The following is a 26,569-nucleotide window of genomic DNA, read 5'->3' as shown; positions in this document are numbered from 1 at the left end:
TAGAGTGGGTTCATTCTTGATTATATGTTTTTAGAGATATGTCTCTTGATTAAACTTAAAATATAAGCCATAACTATTAATTTAACCTGGGGCAGTGTTTTGTAGAGGAATAAGACGGTGTTATTTTCTGGGCTGTAGATTGTAAAGGAGCAAAAATGGCCTTTAGTACAGTGATATGTACTTCTTGTCAGATGTGGGAGTTTAAAGAGAGTTTAAGGGTTACTGCAGATTATATCTGCCATAAATGCTGTTGGATGTGACTCTTATCAGATCGAATGGATCGGTTGGACAGACAGTTAGAAGCAATGAGGAACTTGCAACAGCAACAATATGTGATGGATGGCAGTTATCGGAAGGGGGGAAAGTCTCAGATACAGTCACATAGATGGGTTAACTCCAGGAAAGGTAAGAGAGGTAGGCATCTAGTGCAGGGATCTTTTGTGGATATACCCATTTCAAACAGGTATGCTATTTTGGAAAATGTTGGGGATGATGGATTCTCAGGGGAACGTAGCACCAACAGCCAAGTTTCTGGTATTGAGACTGGCTCTAATGCAACGAGGGATATTCGGCTTCCAAGAGATCAACTATTAGGGGATTCTCTAGTCCGAAGTACAGACAGACGTTTCTGTGGCCAGCAGCGAAAAAGCAGAATGGTGTGTTGCTTCCCTGGTGTTAGGATCAAGGATGTTTCAGAGAAGGTGCAGAATGTTCTCACAGGGGAGAGGGGCCAGAAAGAGGTCATTGTCCACATTGGAACCAACAACATAGGAAGGGAAAAGGATGACCTTCTGAAGGGAGATTACAGAGAGTTAGGCAGAAATTTAAAAAGGAGGTCCTCAAGAGTAGTAATATCTGGATTACCCCCGGTGCTACGAGCTAGTGAGGGCAGGAATAGGAGGATAGAGCTGATGAATGCATGGCTGAGGAGCTGGTGCATGAGAGAAGGATTCACATTTTTGGATCATTGGAATCTCTTTTGGGGTAGAAATGACCTGTACAAGAAGGATGGATTGCACCTAAATTGGAAAGGGACTAATATACTGGCAGGGAAATTTGCTTGAGCTGTTCGGAAGGATTTAAAGTAGTAAGGCTGGGGGTAGGGGAAGGGGGTGTGGGACCCAGGGAGATAGTGAGGAAAGAGATCAATCTGAGACTGGTACAGTTGAGAACAGAAGAAAGTCAAACAGTCAGGGCAGGCAGGGACAAGGTAGGACTAATAAATTAAACTACATTTATTTCAATGCAAGGGGCCTAACAGGGAAGCCAGATGAACTCAGGGCATGGTTAGGAACATGGGATATCCTAGCAATTACAGAAACATGGGTCAGGGATGGGCAGGACTGGCAGCTTAATGTTCCAGGATACAAATGCTACAAGAAGGACTGAAAGGGAGACAAGAGAAGGGGCGGGTGTGTGGCATTTTTGATAAGGGATAGCATTACAGCTGTGCTGAGGGGGGATATTCCCGGAAGTACGTCCAGGGAAGTTATTTGGGTGGAACTGAGAAATAAGAAAGGGATGATCACCTTATTGGAATTGTATTATATACCCCCTAATAGTCAGAGGGAAATTGAGAAACAAACTTGTCAGAAGATCTCAGCAATCTGTAAGAATAATAGGTGGTTATGGTAGGGGATTTTAACTTTCCAAACATAGACTGGGTCTGCCATAGTATTAAAGGTTTAGATGGAGAGGAATTTGTTAAGTGCATACAAGACAATTTTCTGATTCAGTATGTGGATGTACTTGCGAGAGAAGGTGCAAAACTTGACCTACTCTTGGAAATAAGGCAGAGCAGGTGACTGAGGTGTCAGTGGGGGAGCACTTTGGGGCCAGCGACCATAATTCTATCAGATTTAAAATAATGATGGAAAAGGATAGACCAGATTTAAAAGAGTCACAGAATCATAGAGATGTACAGCATTGAAACAGACCCTTCGGTCCAACCCGTCCATGCTGACCAGATATCCCAACTCAATCTAGTCCCACCTGCCAGCACCTGGCCCATATCCCTCCAAACCCTTCCTATTCATATACCCATCCAAATGCCTCTTAAATGTTGCAATTGTATCAGCCTCCACCACTTCCTCTGGCAGCTCATTCCATACACGTACCACCCTCTGCGTGAAAATGTTGCCCATTAGGACTCTTTTATATCTTTCCCCTCTCACCCTAAACCTATGCCTTCTAGTTCTGGACTCCATGATCCCAGGGAAAAGATTTTGTCTATTTATCCTATCCATGCCCCTCATAATTTTGTAAACCTCTATAAGGTCACCCCTCAGCCTCTGACACTCCAGGGAAAACAGCCCCAGCCTGTTCAGCCTTTCCCTGTTCAGCCTGTTCAGATCCTCCCACCCTGGCAACATCCTTGTAAACCTTTTCTGAACCCTTTCAAGTTTGACAACATCTTTCTGATAGGAAGGAGACCAGAATTGCACGCAATATTCTCACAGTGGCCTAACCAATGTCCTGTACAGCCACAACATGACCTCCCAACTCCTATACTCAATACTCTGACCAATAAAGGAAAGCAGACCAAACGCCTTCTTCACTATCCTATCTACCTGCGACTCCACTTTCAAGGATGTTGCCAGGGTTGGATGATTTGTGCTATAGGGAGAGGCTGAACAGGCTCGGCCTGTCTTCCCTGGAGTGTCGGAGGCTGAGGGGTGACCTTATAGAGGTTTACAAAATATGCGGAGCATGGATAGGGTAAATAGGCAAAGTCTTTTCCCTGGGGTTGGGGAGTCCAGAACTAGAGGGCATAGGGTTTAGGGTGAGAGAGTCCTAAGGGACAACTTTTTCACACAGAGGGTGGGGTATGGGTATTGAATGAGCTGCCAGAGGAAGTGGTGGAGGCTGGTACAATTGCAACATTTAAGAGGCATTTGGATGGGTATATGAATAGGAAGGGTTTGGAGGGATATGGGCCAGGTGCTGGCAGGTGGGACTAGATTGAGTTGGGATATCTGTCGGCATGGATGGGTTGGACCAAAGAGTCTGTTTCCATGCTGTACATCTCTATGACTCTTTGACTCTATAATTGTACAGAGGTTTGTTCGGACTCCATTTGAACTATCATGTTCTGCATTGGACCCTGCATCTCAAGAAAATTGTGCAGGACAGAGTTCAAGGAGAATGTGGGGAACACTTCAGTGGTCCAGGACATTCAGCCTCGGACCTTCAGGTGACCATCCTCCAAGGTGGACTTCGGGACAGGCAGCAGAGGAAAGTGGCCGAGCAGAGGCTGGTAGCTAAGTTCGGTACCGATAGGGAGGGCCTCAACCGGGACCTTGGGTTCATGTCACATTACAGGTGATCACCATTGCACTACACACACACACACACACAAAGATATTCCTACACACACACACACTCTCACATACACACGGACACAGGTACACACAGACGTGCACACAGACACCCACACACACCCTTATAGACACACACACTCCCACACATGCATCCCCTCACAGACTTAAGACACTCTGCACTCACTACACACACACACTTTCTCACACTCACAACCCCCACCCCAGACAGACACACACACAGACAGACAAAGACCCACATGCACACATATATTTTGTGTGGTGAATTTTTTTGTACTTGCAGAGTTACATTGCACTTTACTCAAAAACTACATACATTCATGTAGAACTCTGAGCTCAAAAACTGCATGAATTTATGTAAAACTCTGTTATCTCACTTTTTAGATTGGAATCAATCTAAACATCAGGTCATAGACAGAGAACACAGGGGGCTAATACCTTCAACATATTGTCTAGCTATCACCATTATTAACAGCTAACCCGAGAATGCAACTTTAAAAAAAAGGGTTTTGTGATTTACACATGAAAGAAGTGAAATCATCACTGTATTCTAACAGATGAAAGGCTTAACAGACAATCAATTCTTCAATGTATAATTTCACTTACATCACACTGCAAATTTTTGCTATAAATTCTGTGTTACGATCGAGCCCTCTACAATCACCTGATGAAGGAGCGTCGCTCCGAAAGCTAGTGTGCTTCCAACTAAACCTGTTGGACTATAACCTGGTGTTGTGTGATTTTTAACTTTGTACACCCCAGTCCAACACCGGCATCTCCGAATCATGCAAAAACATAGTTTATGTTCATCAGAGTTTGGAAGGTAGGTTAATGCTTTAATTAAGATGTCAGTACAATAGATACAAAGGAACTATTTCCTTTTGTAGTGGAATGCAGGTGAAAGGCATCTTAAAATTAGAACCAGACCAAAGAGGAACCTTGATTATCCGAACATCGATTATCTGAATTTCGGATTATTCGAGCAAGATCACAAGGTCCAGATGCTTGGCCAAACTGTGTATCTGAACATTCGATTATCCGAACATTCAATTATCTGAACAAAATACTGCCCGCCCATGTCATTTGGATAATCGAGGTTCTTCTGTATATAGGAACAAAATTTGTATCAAAATTGTTAGTAACCTGGAGTTGTCTCCTGGCAGAAAGCTTTGGAACTTGTTGATGTTTATTTCAAGTTTCTAACAATACATATTAGCTTGAAAGGTTTTTAAAAATATAAATTTTTGATGTAAAACAAATCTGAGGTTCAGATTTGCATGATCCAACTGAATGCTGGAACAGGCTTGAGCAGATGAATAATCTTTGTCTGTTTCTATTCTTACAGGCTCAAAAATCCAGATCTCATAACTTTTCTCATAACACTGAGTCTTGACATTTGGGATTAACATTGCTGCTCTTCTCTCTGCTGCCTGCAGCATTTCAGTATCTCCTTGGTGCCTCAGTAATCAGAACCAGACAGAGTACTCATGCTACAGTCTGATCAGAGCATTGTGCATTTTGATTATTATATCTTCTGTCTTGTTTCAAAGAACAAAGAAAATTTACAGCCCAGGAACAGGCCATTCGGCCCTCCAAGCCTGAGCCAATCCAAATTCACTGTCTAAACCTGTCGCCCAATTCCTAAGCATCTGTATCTCTCTGCTCCCCACCTCCTCATGTATCTGTCCAGACACACCTTTAATGAAGATACCGTGTCTGCCTCTACCACCTCTGCTGGCAACGTGTTCCAGGTACCTACTACCCTCTGTCTAAAGTACATGCCATGTTATATCCCCCTTAAACTTTTCACCTCTCACCTTGAGAGGGAGAGAGAGTGTTTATAGCCTACCGTAAGTTCTGAAATGGGGGATGTTCCCCGATGGTTACACCATGTTCAGCACCATTCCCCGCTCCCTCAGATACTGAAACAGACCATGTCCCAAACGCAGCAAGATCTGGACAATATCCAGGCTTGGGCTGACGACGGGTGAGGAACATTCACAAACACCAGGCAATGACCATCACCAATAAGAGACAATCTAATCATCACCCCCTTGACATTCAATGGTGTTACCATCACTAAATCCCCCTCCCCCCTGCTTCAACATTCTGGGGGTTCCTATTGAGAGAGAATCTAACCATCGCCCTCTTGACATTCAATGGTGTTACTGTTACTGAATCCCCCTTCCCCCACTATCAATATCCTGGGGGTTACCATCTATCAAGAATCTAACCATCGCCCCCTTGATGTTCAACGGTGTTACCATCACCAAATCCCCCCCCAACCGATCAACATCCTGGGGATTCCTACTGTGCAGAAATTGAACCGGACCCAGCCCCCATATCACTCCTGTTCTGGTCATGTAGTTGAAGACCCTGTGAATTTGTTGGTCGTTCTGCACACAGTACTCACTGCTATTGCTATATTGCATGTGGCACGAAGTAAAGGTAAAGTTGCCATAGTCCCAGAGGACCACAGGGCTGCTCCCCCATTTGACTGATGTTGAGTTTAACCCAAGGATCACCATGCCTAAAGCGAGAGGTGAGGTTGAGAAGGTGGGACCTTCATGGTAACCTCAGCTGGTGCAAAAATTAAACCAGCGCTGTAGGTGTCACTCTACATTACAAACCACTATCCAGCCAACTGAGCTAACTGACACCCAACTATACCAACATTCTCAGTAGCTCAGTGGTGTCCTGCACAATCTCAAATAGTCAGGGTTAAGTCTTTTTTTTTTGGGTGTGTCAAGTCTTTTGGAGGGCTTCTCACAATGAAACTTAGCAAGACGTCTTGTCATAGCTTACCAGGCTCTGCTCATTAACTATGTATCCTGTCCTTATGGTCCCTCTTCACCTACTTTTAGCTCCATCATACTACACATCATTCCTGCAAGAACTCACCATTCACCAGATATTCGCTGAAAGATCAGCATCCCTGGTTAAAAATACCATATTCAAAATGCTGCTGTACACTAGACAAGCACTGGCATTCCAAAGCTCATTCATTATCTCTCTGCTATTGCACCCCCTTCCCACCAAGGCTCAAGTTTGACCACTTTCACCATAACCTGCAATATCTTTCTTCATTTACTCACTTCACCCCCACCCTTCCAGACTACTAACCCTGCATGTCTTCTACACTGCCTCCTTACCCCTTCAGTGCACCTCATCTTTTCACCACATGCACTTACTCTAAGAGCTGTGCTATCCATTTTCATCTCACTTAATTCCTCCCTTTTTCTCATTCCAAGAAAAGGTAGCCAACAACAAGGGAGAGGTGGAGGTGCATTTAATATCAGGTGCCTCATCCACAATGAGGAGAATCCTGCTCTTGCAACAGAAGACTGGGACTGCTCCTGAAGGGATGCCAAAACATCCGTATCCCACCAAACAACTATGTGACATTATTCTTTCTGGCGCAGCTCTCAACACCACTGTCAGTGCCATTCATTGCATACCATTTACAAACATTGGCCGCAACAACATTCTCTCCCTTGTGCCTTGCAGTTACCAATGGGATATCATGGATCCAACAGAAAAATAGGCTGCTATACTACAAGCCAACCTCTCAAAGTCTGAGGAAAACAGTACAAAGGCCTCAGAGAAAGCATTGGCAAGGCTGCATCTTGCACCCCAACCGGGTCAGAAACTACTATCTTGTTGGAAATGTCTCGCTTAGAAAGCTTGGGAGCAAAATCTAGTCAGCAGCTCATTATGACACCTCTCCACCTGATCAAACACAAAACTTCAGACTGCTGGCATTTGGAGGACTCTCAGAAACTGGGCACCTGTTCAGCACCAGATAGGAGAGACTGCTGTTGTCTTGGTAATAAAGGTCTTGTCAACATGCATAGCGTGGGACTGGAGCAATGTGGAAGGCAATGATCCTCATAGCTCGGAGGCTGCAACAGTGCAAATGGGGATCCAGCTGCCTCAAACATGCCATCATCTGCTTCCTTAGAGAACCAGGTCCAGCTCCCTCAGGGTTTGCAGGAGAGATGCATATACCTGCACTCCAATCCTCCAATCATTAGTTCTCAGGCCCAAAGGCACTGCAATGGCCAAGAAACAGGGCACACACTCCAGATGTCCCTTCCTCATCAGGAGACAGGGTGGTGCCATGGTGCCTATCATCATGTCTGTACAGGATAGATCATGGATCAATGTCTATGTTGAAAGCTTGTTGTTGCATGTGAAAGCAAGACGAGTAAGGCATATATAGGATTTTTAAAATCTATTCATATGTGGGATGTGAGCTGGTCAGCATGTATTGCCTGTGCCTAGTTGCCCTTGAGAAGGTGGGGGTGAGCTGCTTTCTTGAACCACCAGAGTCCACCTGCTGTGGGATGACCACAATGCAATTTGGGCGGGAATTCCAGGATTTTGACCCAGCGCCAGTGAAGGACCAGTGATATATTCCAAGTCAGGATGGTGTGTGGCTTGGAGGGGAACCTGGTAGTGGTGGTGTTTCCATATATCTGCTGCCCTTGTCCTTCTAGATGGAAGTGGATTTGAAGGTGAAGGGTCTGAGGACCTTTGGTGAATTTCTGCTGTGCAACTTGTAGATAGTACATACTGCTGCTATTGAGCATAGGTGGTGGTGGGAGAACATGCTTTTGGAATGTAATGCCAATCAGGTAGGCTGCTTTATTCTGAATGGTGTCAAGCTTCTTGAGTGTTGTTGGAACTGCATTCATCCAGGCAAGTAAGGAGTATTCCATCACACTCCTGTTCCTCACCGCCATATTCCTCGCCTCTGACCTGCTTTTGTAGCCACAGTGTTTATGTGGTGAGTCCAGTTGAGTTTCTCATAGAATCATAAAATCCCTACAGTGTGGAAACAGGTCATTTGGTCCTATCCTCCAAAGAGTGACCCACACAGACCCATTCCCCCACTCTATTGCCTTACATTTTCCCTGACTAATGCACCTAACCTACACACCCCCAAACACTATGGGCAATTTAGCATGGCCAATTCACATAACCTAGGTGAAAGTGAGGACTGCAAATGCTGGAGATTAGAATCGAGAGTGTGGTGCTGGAAAAGCACAACTGGTCAGGCAGCATCCGAGGAGCAGGAAAATAGACGTTTCAGGCAAAAGCCCTTCATCAGGAATGAGGCTGGGAGCATCAGGGATGGAGAGATAAATGGGAGTGGGGTGGCGTTGGCGGGGGGGATGGTAGCTGAAACTGTGATAGGTGGATGGAGGTGGAGGTGGAGGTAATAGTGATAAGTCTGAGGGGAGGGTGGGGCGGATAGGTGGGAAGGAAGATGGACAGGTAGGACAGATCATGAGGGCGGTACTGAGCTAGAAGATTGGAATTGGGATAGGTTGGGGGGAGGGGAGGGAACTGAAGAAACTGGTGAAATCCACATTGATGCCATAGGGTTGGAGGGTCCTGAGGCAGAAGATCTTTGGACTGTGGGAGGAAACCAGAGCAGACAGAGGAAACTTATGCAGACAGAGGGAGACTGTGCAAACTCCACACACACAGTTGCCCGAGTCATTTCTGGTCAATGATAATTCCCAGTGGGGGACTCAGTGATGTTAACACCATTGAATGTCAAGGGCAATGGTTAGATTGTTTCTTGTTGGTGATGGTCATAGTCTGGCTTTTGAGTGGTGCCAATATTGCTTGCCACCTGTCAGACTAAGCCTGGATATTCAGACTAAGCCTGGATATTGACCGGAACTTGTTGCATTTGGATTTGGATTCCTTTCAGTAGCTAAGGAGTCGTGGATGGTGCTAAACATTTTGCCTTCATTGGCAAACATCCCCACTCTGACTTCATGATGGAGAGATGATCATTGATGAAGCAGCTAAAGAAGGTTGGGGACCTAGGACACTACCCTGAGGAACTCCTGCAGAGATGTCCAAGAGCTGCGCTGACCGACCTCTATCAACCACAACCATCTTCCTATGTGTCAGGTATGACTCCAACTGCCAGAGAGTTGCCCCCGGATTCCCATAGATTTCAGTTTTGCCAGCGCTCCTTAATGCCACACTAAGTCAAATGCAGCTTTGATATCACTCTCACCTTACCTTTGGAATTCTGCTCATTTGCCCATGTTTGCACCAAGGCTGTAATGATGTCAGGAGGTGAATGGCAGAGCCCAACTGGACGTCACTGAGCAGGTGCTGCTTGATACCACTGTTGATGACCACTTCCATCACTTCACTGATGATCAAAAGTAGACAGATAGGGCAGTAATTGGCCAGGTTGAATTTGTCCTGCTTTTTATGTACAGGACATACTTGGGCAGTTTTGCACATTGTCAGGTCGTTGCCAGTGTTGTAACTGTACTGGAACAGCTTGGTTAGGGGACCTTCTGTCAAGGCCCGTAACCTTTGCAGTATCCAGTGTGTGCAACCGTTAATTTTGATATCATGCAGAGTGAATCGAAGTGGGTGAAGACTGGTATCTGTAATGATGGGGACCACTGGAGGAGGCCAAGATGGATCATCCACTCGGCAATTGTCGCTGAAGATTGTTGTGAAAGTTTTAGCCTTATCTTTTGCAATGATACGCTGGGCCCATCCATCATTGAGGATGCATATATTTGTGGAGCCAATGAGTTGTTCAGTCATCCACGACCATCCACAACTAGTTGTAGCAGGACTATACAGCTTAGATCCAATCCCGTTGGTTGTGGAATCACTTAATTCTGTCTATCACTTGCTGCTTGTGCTGCTTGGCATGTAAGTAATCCCATTATCAATTCATTACTTTGATATCTCATCTTCAGGTATGCCTGGTGCGGCTCCTGGCATGCCCTCCTGCGCTCTCCATTGAACCAAGGTTAATCCCCTGGCTTGATGATAATGGCTGAGTGGGGATATGCTCGGCCATGAGGTTACAGATTGTGCTGCAGTACAATTCTGCTGCTGTTGATGGCCCACAGCCCTTCATGGATTCCCAGTCTTGAGTTGCTAGATCTGTTCAAAGTTCGTCTCATTTAGCATAGTGGTAATGCCACACAACACGATGGAGGTTATTCTCAATGTGAAGACAGGGCTTTGTCTCCACAAGGACTGTGTGGTGGTCATTCTTACCAATACAGCCATGGACAGATGCATTTGCACCTGTCAGATTGGTGAGGATGAGGTCAAGTATGTTTTTCCTTCTTATTGGTTCCCTCACCACCTGCCACAGTCCCAGACCAACAGCTATATCCTTTCGGAGTTGAGTGTGAACACAGGTAGAGGGTGTAGCCTTTAGGATGCAACCAGCTCAATCGGGAGGACTGCTGCCAAGCCACTCTTGGTGATGGACAATGAAATCCCCCACCCAGAATACATTTTCCAACCTCAGTACTTCCTTTAAGTATTGTTCAACGTGGAGGAGTACTGATTCAAAAGCTGAGGGAAGACAGTACATCCAGGAGGATTCCTGGAGCCCACAGTCAACGTTGAGGACTCTCAGGGGTACTCCCTTCTGACTGTATACCACAGTGTTGTCAACTCTGCTGGGTCTGTTCTGTCCTCCAAATTTTGGTATGGGCCCACAGATGTTAGTAAGGAGGACTTTGCTGGGTCGATAGTGCTGCTTCTGCAGTGTCTTTTCCGTTGTCTAAGTCAATGCCAGGTGATCCATCCGGTTTCACTTCTTAAAGACTTTGTAACGATTCGTACAACTGAATGTCTTGCTTGCCATTTCAGTGGGCAATTGACAGACAACCACATTGCTGTGGGTCTGGCTCACATGTAAGCCAGACCAGGTGAGGACAGCAGAATTCCTTCCCTGAAGCACATTAGTGAATCAGGTAGGTTTTTCCAACAATCAACAATGATTTCATGGTCATCAGTAGATTCTTAATTAATGCTATATTATTGAATTTAAATTCTACCATCTGCCTTGACAGGATTCGAACCTGGGTCCCAGGACATTTCCTGGGTCACTGGATTAATAATCTCGCAATAATAACATGAGGCCATTGCCTTCCTAATCTACTGGCACAATTGCACCTCATGGTCAAACATTCTTATTCTCCCCCAGGTCACTTTGTGCATAAAATGTTAGTGCAAATAAGGTCTCAGTGATGTGGGGTAAGGTAGGTGTACAGTACACACGGAGCCAATGCATTAGGATCATTGAGGATTAGGGCTCCTGCAGATCTGTTTTCTGTACAGCGCTTGGGTCTGTGTGTAATGTTCTTGCATTCTAAAGGCCTTCAAATCCGTGGCTCTGGCAGACTCCTCACTCACAAGCTGTGACACTAACCCTGCCCATTCTGGGTGTGGTCGCATTTCTTTTACTTCATCTGGTGTCACCTACATAGTCTTCCAACAGTGGCTTCTAGATTCCATCTCTATGTGTTAGTGAGGCCCCTTCTTGATAACTTAGAGGCTCAGTACTACTTTCTAGGACCTTTTCCAGGACCCTACCCAACCTGGCTACATCAGCCTGCACCTGAACACCTTTTTTCCAAACCCTTGACATATGAGGTGACCATACCAAGTGTGGTCATACACTATCTCCCCCACCAATCTCAAAGCCTGCACACCTCTGATTGTAGAAGATTCCCCTTTTTACATTACCCCATTCCCACACTTTACCACATCTTCCCCTTACACATATAATAACTCCCCCTTCACAATAGTTATCCTCCCCTTTCCTAGCCTTCATGAATAGTTTACAATATCTCTTTTCCACATCAGTTCCATCATGCCCTTCCCTAACTTCTCTGGACAGACCAGATAGATGGAACGTGGCCACTCCTTTGAGTGACCTGACTGAGCATCCCTGGATAAGTAATGCCAAGACCCCTGACTGATGCATTTGTCACGTGACCCACCTTGTGGCCCCTATTTGATTCTATCCTGAAAGACTGCCACTTCATGCACAATGCATCATTGCATACAATTAAAAGCAACATACATTTAAAGTGTGACACTTTTTCGTAATTTGAGAATGTGCAGTGAACCGTAAAAATATTGTAATTTTTAAAATTTAAAACCAGAATGGCTGTTAAACTAACCAGTAATATAAGCAGAAGCATTGCGAAACAAAGGATCTAGGATGTGAGAAAGGATATTTTTTGGTCCATTCATCCTCCAGGTTCTTGGTCGCACAAAATAGTTTTATCTCTTCCAACATGCAGGTATTTCCCAGCTTCAGAGGCACTTGAAATTTGATCGACCTCAGCAAGTCTGGCAGCATCTATGGAGAGAAATCAGAATTAGCGTTTCGGGTCCAGTGACCCTTCTTGAGAACAGTTCTGAAGAACGAATGATGAATGAAGAAGAGATGTTGACAGACCTGCTGAGATTTTCCAGCAATTTCTGTTTTTGTTTCTGATTTCCAGCATCTGCAGTTCTTTCGGTTTGAAATTTGATCAATACTGAGCATGAAGACTCAAGGGCTTATGCCCGAAACGTCGATTCTCCGGCTCCTCGGATGTCGCCTGACCTACTGTGTCTTTCCAGCAACACACTCTTGACTCTGATCTCCAGCATCTGCAGTCCTCACTTTCTCCATGAAGACCCAATGCTCTGTTTTACCTTTTATCCCCAAAGTGGAGGAAGTTACAATGGCATGAATCACTTTGGTCACCAGCACAGAACCATGTAAAAACCATGATGTACCACTTTGCCATAACAAACATTCATATTTCCACTGGAGCTTAGAAGCATGAGGGGTGATTTGACTGAAGTATATAGATTCTGAATGGGCTTGACAAGAAAGGCTGTTTCCTCATGTGGGTCAGTCCAAAACTAGGGAGAATTGTTTTAGAACAAGAGGTCACCCTTTCTGATCAAAGACGAGGATAAAATATTCTCTTCGAGGGCTGTGGTTTTTTGGAGAACCTTTGGCTCTCTGCCTTACAGTGCGGTAAGGATGGGGTCATTAAATATTTTTAAGACAGGTAGAGATTCTTATTAGGCAAAGAAATCAAAGATTATCAGGGATAGATAGGAATAGCAAATACAAAACACAAAAAGATAACTCACAATTTTATTGATGGCAGAACAGACATGAAGTGCCAAATTTTCTATTTCTGCTATTTTTAATTCTGTTTTCTATTTTGTATGTTATGTTGTTTAAATATTTGAGTAAATTGTCTAAAAAACATAATTGAGAACAAGAATAAAACACAACTACAAATGAACACTGTAAAAGCTGGAAGATCTAGACCAGAGATTTTCAAATAACAGTTGCAAAGTCAATAGTGTGCAGTTTACATTACTCACACATAGGGTGGAAACTTGTGGAGGTGATGGGATCTTGCCAGCCAGCTGCAGAGAAACTATATTGCCATTTTTGGAGCAAGCCTGTCAAAGCATGTGCCAATCAGAGAGCTGAGAGCCCACTGGCCTCCTTCCCTGGGATCAGGACCCTGAGGTGTAGTTCATGCCTACTGAGAGTCGTTTGCCAGAAGTCAGCAGCTGTTTTGTTCAGCATTGTCACAGGGTGGTATTGGCTGGAAATACACCTATCGATGCCCAGCATCATGGGGCAACTCAAGCAGATGTAATAGCAGAAGGGGTTTCATGGACAGCTCGGCGAACAGAACCACAACAACGAGCACCCGAGCTACAAATCTTCTTCCAAACTTTGAATGGACAAGAGGTATGTGCACTGGTACTAAATGTAGGTGTCGGTTCTCATATGGCACTCCATTCCCTTTGGCAGGTTCCCCAATCAGGTATTGAGTGTCTTTAAACATCGACATTCCCATTCTGATAAGGTAACTGTCTTGCAAGTTTGGCAAAATTGATTCTTAGTGCTGACAAAGTGGAGTGATTGGGAATAGACATTTCTAATATTACTAGTGGCTCCCAAACTTCCAGTATTGACAGTATTGAATTAGTCCCTAAAAATTATTAAATTCAAATAATCTTTTCCCTTTAATGAGTCAATATTCCACAAAAACGTACTAGGTCATATGAACAAGCAAACATAACAGGTCACTAGCTGTAACTGTAAAAGCTGTAATCATTAACAAAATGTAAGCAAAATACCTATCGTTACTCTTGAAATCCACAGGTGCTCCCACATTTCTGTACCTCAAGAAGTTCCAGGGATGACAAAGAAATGACAATTTTGTCTCAAGTCAGGATAGTGGCAATGGTGTGTAACATTTTGGTAATGGCTCTCGGCTCTTGCTGCCCTTTTCTTTCAAGGTAGTTAAGGTCACTGGAACTGTCATAGAACTGTCAGACAACCTTGAAGGTCAGACAATGTAGGCTGCAACTCCAGGTCTCAGAGAGGTGGTGTAGATAGTACTAACCAATACCTGTATGTATAACAGAACAGGACTCATTGACCAAGTAGCCTGTCGACTGGTATGGTCAGCGCCTAAAATAACCAAGCTGGCATGCAGACAATCCTGATTGAGGGCTAATTGGCCAATGATTGCTTTTTTTTTTCTGAACAGCAATCATTAGCCCAGTAGTAGAAGCCAGATTCCATGGACATTCCTTCTTACATCTCTGGTACCTCACGGACTGCATCAACTATAATCTAGAAGGCCCTTCTTGATTTCCTCTGTTATGTTGTGGTAGCCCTAGCATTGGCTTTGACATTGTAATCCAATGTCACAACCTCCTTCCTCCCTCCCCCTCTCTCCATCTGACAGTGTCCCATGGCTGATGGCTCCTTCCCCCTCCCTCTTGATGGTGCTCTTGTAGGGAAACAAGAGAATGTGTCAGAAGGAAAGAGTGAGAGAGGGGGTGTAAGGGAGAAGCTGGAATCTGGGGCACAGATGGATAAACGCGCATATATACACTCTAAGAAGGAGCACCACCTTCCTCCCGAAAATCGATTAACATTTTGGGCTAGAAGAGGAAACTTAAGTTGAAAGACAAGCTGTTTCCAACCCAACTTGTATGATTTCCAGAGGAAGCCAACTCAGAGTGTAATGTAGTAGAAGTAATGCAAATTAAACACAAATAATTTCATTTACTGGTCGGAGAAAGTGAGGACTGCAGATGCTGGAGATTAGAGATGAGAATGTGGTGTTGGAAAAGCATGGCAGGTCAGGCAGCATCCAAAGAACAAGAGAATTGACGTTTTAAGCATTTGCTCTTCATGAGGAATCACCTTTTCACTACTGACCAGGATTTGGAGCCTAGTCTATTCTCACTCTAGCCTTGCTTCTAAAGTAAGAAAATAAAATAGGTTCTATTTGCTAGCCTTAGATGGCCGAGGAAACATTACAGCGATACCCTCAAAGCCTCATCGGCAAAGTGCGGCAGTCATGCCAACAGGAATCACGAGCCTAAGACTGTCCAAAGTCAAGGAGGAGCATTCGGGAAGGTGTTAAGCACCTCAAGATTTGCTGTCGGAAGAAGGCAGAAGCCAGGCAAAACAGCATAAGGAATGTACAGCCACACCAACCACATCCCACGACCACCCTTCTGCCCATGTAGCAGACTCTGTGGATGTTTTATTGGACTGTTTTCATGGACTCATCCTGAGAGTGGAATAGAATCATAGAGATGTACAGCACGGAAACAGACCCTTTGATCCAACCTGTCCATGCCGACCAGATATCCCAACCCAATCTAGTCCCACCTGCCAGCACCCGGCCCATATCCCTCCAAACCCTTCCTATTCATATACCCATCCAAATGCCTCTTAAATGTTGCAATTGTACCAGCCTCCACCACTTCCTCTGGCAGCTTATTCCATACACGTATCACCCTCTGCATGAAAAAGTTGCCCCTTAGGTCTCTTTTATATCATTCCCCTCTCACCCTAAACATATGCCCCCAACACCAGGGAAAAGACCTTGTCTATTTATCCTATCCATGTCCCTCATAATTTTGTAAACCTCTATAAGGTCACCCCTCAGCCTCCGACGCTCCAGGGAAACCAGCCCCAGCCTGTTCAGCCTCTCCCTGTAGGTCAGATCCTCCAACCCTGGCAACATCCTTGTAAATCTTTTCTGAACCCTTTCAAGTTTCACAACATCTTTCGGATAGGAAGGAGACCAGAAATGCATGCAATATTCCAACAGTGGCATAACCAATGTCCTGTACAGCCGCAGCATGACCTCCCAACTCCTATACTCAATACTCTGACCAATAAAGGAAAGCATACCAAACGCCTTCTTCACTATCCTATCTACCTGCAACTCCACTTTCAAGGAGCTATGAACCTGCACTCCAAGGTCTCTTTATTCAGCAACACTCCCTAGGTCCTTACCATTAAGTGTATAAGTCCTGCTAAGATTTGCTTTCCCCAAAATGCAGCACCTCACATTTATCTAAATTAAACTCCATGTGCCACTTCTCAGCCCATTGGCCCATCTGGTCAAGATCCTGTTGTAATCTGAGGTAACCTACACCTCCAATTTTGGTGTCATCTGCAAACTTATTAACTGTACTTCTTGTGCTCACATCCAAATCATTTATGTAAATGATAAAAAGTAGTGGACCCAGGACCGATCCTTGTGGCACTCTACTGGTCACAGGCCTCCAGTCTGAAAAACATCCCTTCACTACCACCCTCTGTCTTCTACCTTTGAGCCAGTTCTATATCCAAAGGGCTAGTTCTCCCTGTATTCCGTGAGATCTAACCTTGATAACCAATCTCCCATGGAAAACCTGGTCGAACGCCTTACTGAAGTCCACATAGATCATATCTACCGCTCTGCCCTCATCAATCCTCTTTGCTACTTTCTCAAAAAACACAATCAAGTTTGTGAGACATGATTTCCCAGGCACAAAGCCATATTGACTCTCCCCAAGCAGTCCTTGCCTTTCCAAATACATGTACATCCTGTCCCTCAGGATTCCCTCCAACAACTTGCCCACCACCGAGGTCAGGCTCACTGGTCTATAGTTCCCTGGCTTGTCCTTACCACCCTTCTTAAACAGTGGCACCACGTTAGCCAACCTCCAGTCTTCCAGCACCTCACCTGTGACTATCGATGATACAAATATCTCAGCAAGAGGCCCAGTAATCACTTCTCTAGCTTCCCACAGAGTTCTCAGGTACACCTGACCAGGTCCTGGGGATTTATGCATGTCAAGACATCCAGCACTTCCTCCTCTGTAATCTAGACATTTTGCAAGGTGTCACCATCTATCTTCCATATCCTTTTCCACAGTAAATACTGATGCAAAATACTCGTTAAGTGTTTCTCCCATTTTCTGCGGCTCCACACAAAGGCCGTCTTGCTGATCTTTGAGGGGACCTATTCACTCCGTAGTTACCCTTTTGTCCTTAATATATTTGGAAAAACCCTTTGGATTCTCCTTAATTCTATTTAACAAAGCCATCTCATGTCCCCTTTTTGCCCTCCTGATTTCCCTCTTAAGTATACTCCTACTGCCTTTATACTCTTCTCAGGATTCACTCGATCTATCCTGTCTATACCTTACATATGCTTCCTTCTTTTTCTTAACCAAACCCTCAATTTCTTTAGTCATCCAGCATTCCCTATACCTACCAGCCTTCCCTTTCACCCTGACAGGAATATACTTTCTCTGGATTCTCGTTATCTCATTTCTGAAGGCTTCCCATTTTCCAGCTGTCCCTTTACCTGCGAACATCTGCCCCTAGTCAGCTTTCGAAAGTTCTTGCCTATTACCGACAAAATTAGCCCTTCTCCAATTTTGAACTTCAACTTTTAAATCTGGTCTATCCTCTTCCATCACTATTTCAAATCTAATGGAATTATGGTCGCTGGCCCCAAAGTGCTCCCCCACTGACATCTCAGTCACCTGCCCTGCCCTATTTCCCAAGATTAGGCCAAGTTTTACACCTTCTTTAGTAGGTACATCCACATAACTGAATCAGAAAATTGTTTTGTACACACTTAACAAATTCCTCTCCATCTAAACCCTTAATGCTGTGGCAGTCCCAGTCTATGTTTGGAAAGTTAAAATCCCCTATCATAACCACCCTATTATTCTTACAGATAGCTGAGATCTTATTGCAAGTTTGTTTCTCAATTTCCCTCTGACTATTAGGGGGTATATAATACAATCCCAATAAGGTGATCATCCCTTTCTTATTCCTCAGTTCCACCCAAATAACTTCCCTGGATGTATTTCCAGGAATATCCTCCCTCAGCACAGCTGTAATGCTATCCCTTATCAAAAATGCCACTCCCCCTCCTTCTTGCCTCCCTTTCTGTCCTTCCTGTAGCATTTGTATCCTGGAACATTAAGCTGCCGGTCCTGCCCATCCCTGAGCCATGTTTCTGTAATTGCTATGATATCCCAGTCCCATGTTCCTAACCATGCCCAGAGTTCATCTGCCTTCCCCATTCGGCCCCTTGCATTGAAATAAATGAAGTTTAATTTATTAGTCCTACCTTGTCCCTGCCTGCAATGACTGTTTGACTCTCTTCTGTTCTCAACTGTACCAGTCTCAGATTGATCTCTTTCCTCACCATCTCCCTGGGTCCCACCCTCCACCTTACTAGTTTAAATCCTCCTGAGCAGCTTGAGCAAATTTCCCTGCCAGTATATTAGTCCCTTTCCAATTTAGGTGCAATCCATCCTTCTTGTACAGGTCACTTCTACCCCAAAAGAAATTCCAATGATCCAAAAATGTGAATCCTTCTCCCATACACCAGCTCCTCAGCCATGCATTCATCAGCTCTATCCTCCTATTCCTGCCCTCACTAGCTCATAGCACCGGGAGTATTCCAGATATTACTACTCTCGATGACCTCCTTCTTAAATTCTTGCCTAACTCTCTGTAATCACCCTTCAGAATCTCAACCTTTTCCCTTCCTATGTCATTGGTTCCAATGTGGACAATGACCTCTTGCTGGCCCCTTCCCCCTTGAGAATATTCTGCCCTCTCTTTGAGACAGCCTTGATTCTGGCACCAGGGAAATAACACACCATTCTGCTTTTTCTCTGCTGGCCTCAGAAACGTCTGTCTGTACCTCGGACTGGAGAATCCCCTAACACAATTGATCTCTTGGACCCGATGTATCCCTCGTTGCATTAGAGCCAGTCTCAATACCAGAAACTTGGCTGTTCGTGCTACGTTCCCCTGAGAATCCATCACCTCCTACATTTTCCAAAACAGCATACTTATTTGAAACCGGTATAGAACACACCTACACTAGGTACCTACCTCTCTTACCTTTCCTGGAGTTAACCCATCTATGTGACTGTATCTGAGACTTTCCCCCCTTCCTATAACTGCCATCCATCACATACTGTTGCTGTTGCAAATTCCTTATTGCTTCTAACTGTCTCTCCAATCGATCCATTTGATCTGATAAGATTCGCAACCAACAGCATTTATTGCAGACATAATCTGCAGAAACCCTTAAACTCTGTTTAAAATCCCACATCTGACAAGAAACACATGCCACTCTACTTAAGGCCATTTTTGCTCCTTCACAATCTACAGACCCAGAAAATAACACTCTTATTCCTCCACAAAACACTGCTCCAGATTAGATTAATAGTTATGGCTTATATTTTAAGTTTAATCAAGAGACATATCTCAAGAACCCACTCTACTCACTACTGCAGACTTTCTGTAGGCCACTTAAAACAATTAACTTATTTGATTCTGTGCTGTGAAGTTCACCCAAACAGTTCCTCCAAGATCGTTTGTGAGGGACTACCAGTGATGATGATGATTGGCAGTAGAACAAGTGCTCATTAAAAACTTCATGCTATTCGGCTGCATTGTGACACTGACCATATTGAATCTCACAAACTGTCAGCAGAGATGGACCATTAACTCTTGAAAGCTGAATTGCTTCCATTAAGCAACACAAATCCCATTTTGAAGGACTCAATGGGCCTGGGCATCATGACAGTACCCCAGGCCAGGCAGTAGACCACAGGCTTCAATTCTTCCACATCTATCCTTGGGTCAAACCTGCTCCCTTTAGTTGACAATAGGACAACATGAGTGCTTGCAGCTCCAGTAATATGGTTATGGCTTTTTTGCATAGATTTAATACTAGCACATGCTCTGAGATGCACGGTTCTTGTAAGGGTCACACTGGTGGTAGTACAGAGTTGCTCATCTTTCCTTGTAGCACATGCTGAAATTCAAATGTCATAGGCTTTAATAGCCACAGATTGAGTGGCTGACCAACTCTTGAGTGTATTATTACTTGAATTTATTTCACAGTTGCCACAAGATTCCGACAGTTCCCCACATTTTATGCTTTAATGGTGAAGTGGAGACCTTGCACTACTCCTAATGATCCTTTCTTCCAGTAGGCTACTTTAGAATGAAGTGCCTCCCATGTAATACATGGGAAATGTGAGAGCAAGTGCATAAATATTGTTCCCCTTTCATCATAATGAATGGTATTTTGGGTAGGGTGAATGAATGTATGGTGGTAGTTTTGTGAGATGCTGTGAATGTGACTCCTTACTAATAATCTGGAATTTAGTGCAGAGTGAATTATGGTTCTTTGTTTTGTCATTTCTACCTCCTGGATAGCCATGTAACCAATCTTGTGCCTCTGACGAAGGGTTACTGACCCCTGCTTTTACACAGATACTGCCAGACTTTCTGATCATTTCCAAAATTTCAATAAAAACAAGAAGTAAAAGTAAGCACTTTTACTCCATCAGAAAAGACAATAAGACTTCTTTTGAGTCATTCCCTTTCAGCAAGAAATCCAGCCACATTTGCCTGAGATCTGTTTTGGCACAACATTAAACATGAATGTCAAAAATGAGTTACGGTATGAAGAAAATATTAAACAACTACCTGAGCAAACCTTTAAAACAAACCAATAAATTTATAATTTTAAAAATACAAAATTTACCATTAAATAGTGTCAGATAGGGCTAGCAAATAGAACCATCTTTCCCCGCTGCCTCACAGCAAACTGGCACTGTTGCCATGCGGGCTCGCATGAGCCCCAGCCACTGCTATGCTCCATTGCCGCATTAGCCACCGCGCTGCAGAGTACCCCTCTGGTACCGCTCCAGACATTGATGAAGCCACGACTCCGCTGACTGCGCCCAGTGGTGTGGCCCACCGTCCAAGTCTCCCAGCTGCTGCCACCACTACCAAACTCTAAAGATTAAGGGCCTAAGTGAAAGAAAAAAAGCAAGAAAAGAAGGAAGAAGAAGAAAGAAAAGCAGTTGGAGCAGACAAGCTCTAGTGAGGAGCCCTACTCTGCTGCTATCTTCAGTGGGAAGTTCTCACTAAGTATGTGGGAAGCAGGCAAGTGATGGCATCTTGATGAGCATCCAAAGCCCTCTTGGATGGAGAATTCCTAGTATTTAAAAAGCCTTTGAATGGAGTAGTTTCTCCACACAGCAATCCCAAACGATCCCTTATTTGAGATAATGATCCCTATTTCTCAGCTTGCCAGCCATGAGAAACAGGGAGAAAGTGAGTACTGCAGATGATGGAGATCAGTGTCGAGAGTGGGAGTGCTGGAAAAGCACAGCAGGTCAGGCAGCATCTGAAGAGCAGGAGAATCGACGTTTTGGGCATAAGCCCTTCATCAGGAATCATTCTCAAGACATGAGAAACAGCTTCATTGCCTACACTGTCAAGTTCCCCATTGATACTGCATCAAAGGAGTGCTACAGTATGTACTTCAATGAATTGTGTAAACAAAACTCTGCAATGTGAGTGCACCTCATGCCATATCCCTGCCCTGATCTTTCCCTAGCCCCATCTCAGTAAAATGAGGATTAGAGGAGCAGATGAAGTTGATGTAGAAATTTAAATACGACCTTCATGAAAAGTGAAGCAGGCTCAAGAGGCCATCTTATTTTCTTATTCTTTTTCGTGTTTTTAATTGCTGATCACGAGGTACAGAAAGAAGGTCCCACGCAACCTCCAAACTGCAGTGATGTCTATTTCAAATACTGGCTGACTGCCACATGGCAAACGACAGCTTCTGCAACTGAAGCTCTGGTATCAATTGTTTGTTATATTTATGGGCCTCCCAGGCATGGCTAGTTGGCCAGCATGATCTGAGCCATACAATAATTGGACCTTGAGTGAAGTAAAAACATTACACTGGGCAGGCAGTGTGTGGAGATTATTTTGGACAACTTAAAAGAATTACGATAGTTCGGATGATTTTGATGTTGCTTACTCCCATTTTGTAGATATGATACAAACAAAATATGTCAATTCTCATAGATTTCATTTAATTAAAAGTTTCTAAAATTATGCTGAAGAAAAGCAATGTTTCTACTATTGACATTAAAACATTAAACATTTTAATTATGTAAATATGCAATTTTAAGTAAAATCTTTTCTCGTAACCACAGCAAAATCATCTGTTTTCTCATCATTTCTTTTCTAAAACACAATTTCAGGAGGCCACAGTTAAATACAGATATCAGTAAATTGCTATCACCGATTCTCTGCTTCTTCAAAGGATGCATTGTTTAATGTCACAAACAGAAATTGCTAGAGAAACTCAGCGGGTCTGGCAGCATCTGTGGAGAGAAATCAGAGTTAACGTTTCAGGTACAGTGACCCTTTTTCAGAACTGTTAAATGTATTTGATTTACTGAGATATCATAGAATTGACAAGTATTCTCCCTGTTGCAGGTTTTGTCTTGACGTAAAAACATAGGTTCAAATCCAAGCAGAGCAGGTAAAGGAATTTAAATTAAATTTTAAAAATTTGCATTTGAAAGCAAGTCTAAATGAGAGTAACTAGAAACTATAATTCATTGTCATTATAATCTTATCTGATTCAATAAAATTCTTTAGAGTAGGAAAGCTTCTGTCCTTATCTGGTATGGCCAACATGTACTGCCAGATCCAGAGTAATGTAGTTGACTACCAACTGCCCTCTGAATTGACTTACCAAGCCACTCAGTTCAAAGATATTTAGGGATGGGCAACACCTGTTTAAAAAAAAGGGTTTTAAAAAAACATCTTCATTATTGACACTAAACAGCCTCTATGACCTTGAGTGAATATGGTTAATTTGGGGAATTTTAAATTTCACCATTATAATAAGAAAATGGCAGGCAGAGTAATTGAAATATCACTGGACTAGTAATCCAGGACTGCAGGCTAATGCTCTGGGCACTTAGCTTCAAATCTGACTATCACGGAAAGCGAAATTTGGTTGAATTTTTTTTGAGGTGGTGACTAGATTTGTGGATTACGACATGGACTTCAGTAGGGCTTTTTACAAGGTCCAATGACACAGTGGTTAAAAGGCGAAGAGCCCCTGGGATTCAGGGCAATTTGACAAATTGATTCCAAAATTAGCTTAGTGGCAGGAAGCAGAGAATGATGGTCAAAAGATATTTTTATGATTGGAAGCCTATGTCCAGTGGTGTACCACAGCATTTTGTGCTGGGTGGGTTTCTGTTTATGGTTCATATAGGAGGTATGATCAGTAAGTTCACAGATGATATGAAATTGATGGTGTGATAAATAGCAAGGAAGAAAGCATTAGACTACAAGATGATACAATCAAGCTGGACAGGGAGCTGAATGGTGATAAATGGACTTTAATCTGAAAATTGTGAGATGATGCATTTTGGGAGGACTAACACAGCAAGGTAATAAATGTTAAATTGCAGGACCCTAGGAAGTACAGAGGATCAGAAGGACTTTGGTGTATATGTTTGTAGATTCTGGAAGGCAGGACAGATAAAAAAGGTGGATGAGAATGCTTATGGGATACTTGTTTTTATTAGTCAAGGAACAGTCACAAGACGATTCAAAGAAATATTCCCAAACAAAAACTGTATACAAGAGCAACTAGATTGTAATAGAGCTATATATAACATTAATTGGGCTACTGTTGGAATGCTGTGTGTCATTCTGGTCACCACACTACAGAAAGATGTGACTGTACTAGTTGCAGAAGAGGTTAACCTGGATATTATCTGGTCTAAAGTGATTCAGCTATGAAGAGAACTAGATAGGTTGGGGATGTTTTCCTAAGAGCAGAGAAGGCTAAGGGGGATCTGATTGAGGTGTGCACAGTTCTGAGTGGCAGAGTAGATAGGAAGAAACTTTTCCTCCAAAACGGGCCTATGACCATGGGGATGCAATTTTAAGGTAAGAAGCACAAAGAAAGAAAAAAGCTTGCATTTTTACAGCTCATTGCACCACCTCAGGGCACCCCAAATCATTTGGTCTGGCAGCATCTTGGAGAGATTTGAAGAATCGCATTGGAGTTAAAATGTTAACTTCGTTTCTCTCTCCAAGACCTACTGCCAGACCTACTGAGTTTCTCCAGCACTTTGTTTTTATTTCAGATTTCCATCATCCGCAGTATTTTGCATTTATACCAAAACATTTTACAGCCAATGAACAACTTTGGAATTGTAGTCAGGAAACATAGCAACCAGTTTCAGCAAGCAAATCCAACAAACAGACTGTCATAAAGATCAGATAATATGTTTTATATTATTGGTTAAGGGATAAATGCAGGCCAGTACTACTCAATTTGTCAAAAAAGCTCATGGGATCTTTTATATCCAATTGAGAGAACTGTTAGATCCTCAAGGTAATATCCCATCCCATCCAAAAGACAGTATGGCACTCATTCAATGTTGCACTGAAGTGTCAGCCAAGATTACATGCTCAAGTTTCTAGAGTGCTAATTGAATTCAAATGTTTCAACTCAGAAGTGCTACTATTTAACATGATATCGTCAAAAAACAGCTGAAGGCACTGAATACTGAAAAGGCTATTTGCTCTGTGTATTAGTTAGTAGTAATAATTATGCTCCAGATAGTAGTTGCAGAGCCAAGCTATTCCAGTACATTTGCAACACAGGCACTGACAGTATAATGTGGAAAATTATACAACTCTCAAAAAAAGCAGGACAAATCAAACCCCCTGATCAATTACTATCCTCTCAGTCTATTCAAACATTAGCAGAGTAATGAAAGTAATCATTGACAGTGCTGTCCCAAAGGCTCTTCCAGGACCTGCTCACCAGTGGTCAGTTTGAATTCCATAATGGTCACTCAGCTCAAGATCTCATTACAATCTTGTCCAAATGTACACTCAAGAGACTAGGTGAGGATAACTGACATCAAGGCAGCATTTGACTAAGTGTGGCATCAAGGACTTCTAGTAAATTAGAATCAGTGGGAACTCTTCAGTGGTTGGAGTGATGGATGTAGTTGTGGGAAGCCATTCGTTTGTCTCAAGACACGACCCCAGGAGCTCCTCAAAAATATCCTAGGCTCAACCATCTTCAGTTGCTTCATCAAATGATCTTCCATATATCATAAGATCAAAACTGGGGATGTTTCTTGATGATTACACAATGTGCAGCATCTTTCAAGACTACTCAAATACTGAAACAAGTTGTGTCTATTTGTAGCAGAACATGGACAACATTCAAACTTAAGCTGCTTCATGGCAAGTGACTTACACACCACACAAGCAGCAGGCAATGACCTTTGCCAATAAGAGAGAACCTAAACATCTCCTCTTGACTTTCAATGCCATTTCCATAGCTGAATCCTCAATATTCTGTAGATTAACATTGACAATAGGCTGAATTGGACCAGCAATGTAAATACAGTAGCTACAAAAGCAGTCAGAGGCTGGGAGTTTTGTGGTGTGTAACTCACTCCTCACTCTCTAAGTCCATCTTTAAGGAATAAGTCAACAATGTTATGGAATATTCTCTTTTTGTCTGGATGAATGCAGCTCCAATAATAATCAAGTAATTCAATACTATCCAGGATAAAACAGCCTCTCGGCTAGCAACTCAAACTACTTCCTTAAACCTCCTACACTCCAGTGAAAGAAGTCCCAGCAAACCACCTCTCCTTATAATTCAAAACCTCCAGTCTTGGCAACATCCTGGTAAATCTGTTCTGAACTCTCTTCAATTTAATGACATCCTTCCTATATCAGGGCAACCCGAAACATACATAGTACGCCAAAAGTAGCTTCATCAATATCCTGTACAGTCTCAACATGATGTCCCAACTCCTATTCTAATTGTCTCAGCAATGAAGGCAAGCTTTCTAACCTTCTTAAGAAGCTTCAACACCTTCTTAACCACCTAGCTACTAGCAATGCAACTTTCAAAGAACTATGTTGATGCCCTGGAATCCAATAGTCTAAAATTCACTATATTCATTAAAAATGACCAAGTGGATGTGGTCAAAGAGCATGCAGCAGTAAGTGCGCACATGTCAAAGGGGTAAAAGGAAATGGATTAAGTAAAAGACAAAGTGCAATGCTTGACTGCTGCCCTCTGCTCAGTAATGTCGTAGCTTTAAACTCATGATTTAATCTGCTTTGATGTGAAGTAAGTTACCCAAAGTCATACAGCTCAAAATACTCACATGAAAATAATTTTAACTAAAAC

The 26,569-nt window shown here is 43.3% G+C and overlaps 1 protein-coding gene across 4 annotated transcripts in view; it reads right to left on the bottom strand.

Annotated features, from left to right (window-relative positions):
• The window catches only part of LOC140469321 (neuronal calcium sensor 1), a 158,091-nt gene that overhangs the window by 30,547 nt on the left and 100,975 nt on the right, over nucleotides 1–26,569 (bottom strand). For 2 of the 4 annotated variants that reach the window (XM_072565714.1, XM_072565713.1), the window contains one exon: nucleotides 12,320–12,501. The exons of the other annotated variants lie outside the window; for them this stretch is intronic. In XM_072565714.1, coding sequence (XP_072421815.1) covers nucleotides 12,320–12,501 — 182 coding nt within the window. The remainder of the gene's footprint in view (nucleotides 1–12,319; nucleotides 12,502–26,569) is intronic. 4 annotated transcript variants of the gene reach the window in all.

The sequence above is a fragment of the Chiloscyllium punctatum genome, chromosome 49, assembly GCF_047496795.1.
Source record: "Chiloscyllium punctatum isolate Juve2018m chromosome 49, sChiPun1.3, whole genome shotgun sequence".
Lineage (NCBI taxonomy): Eukaryota > Metazoa > Chordata > Chondrichthyes > Orectolobiformes > Hemiscylliidae > Chiloscyllium > Chiloscyllium punctatum.
Note: the sequence above shows the minus strand (reverse complement) of the source record. Positions and strands in the feature narration are given on the sequence as shown.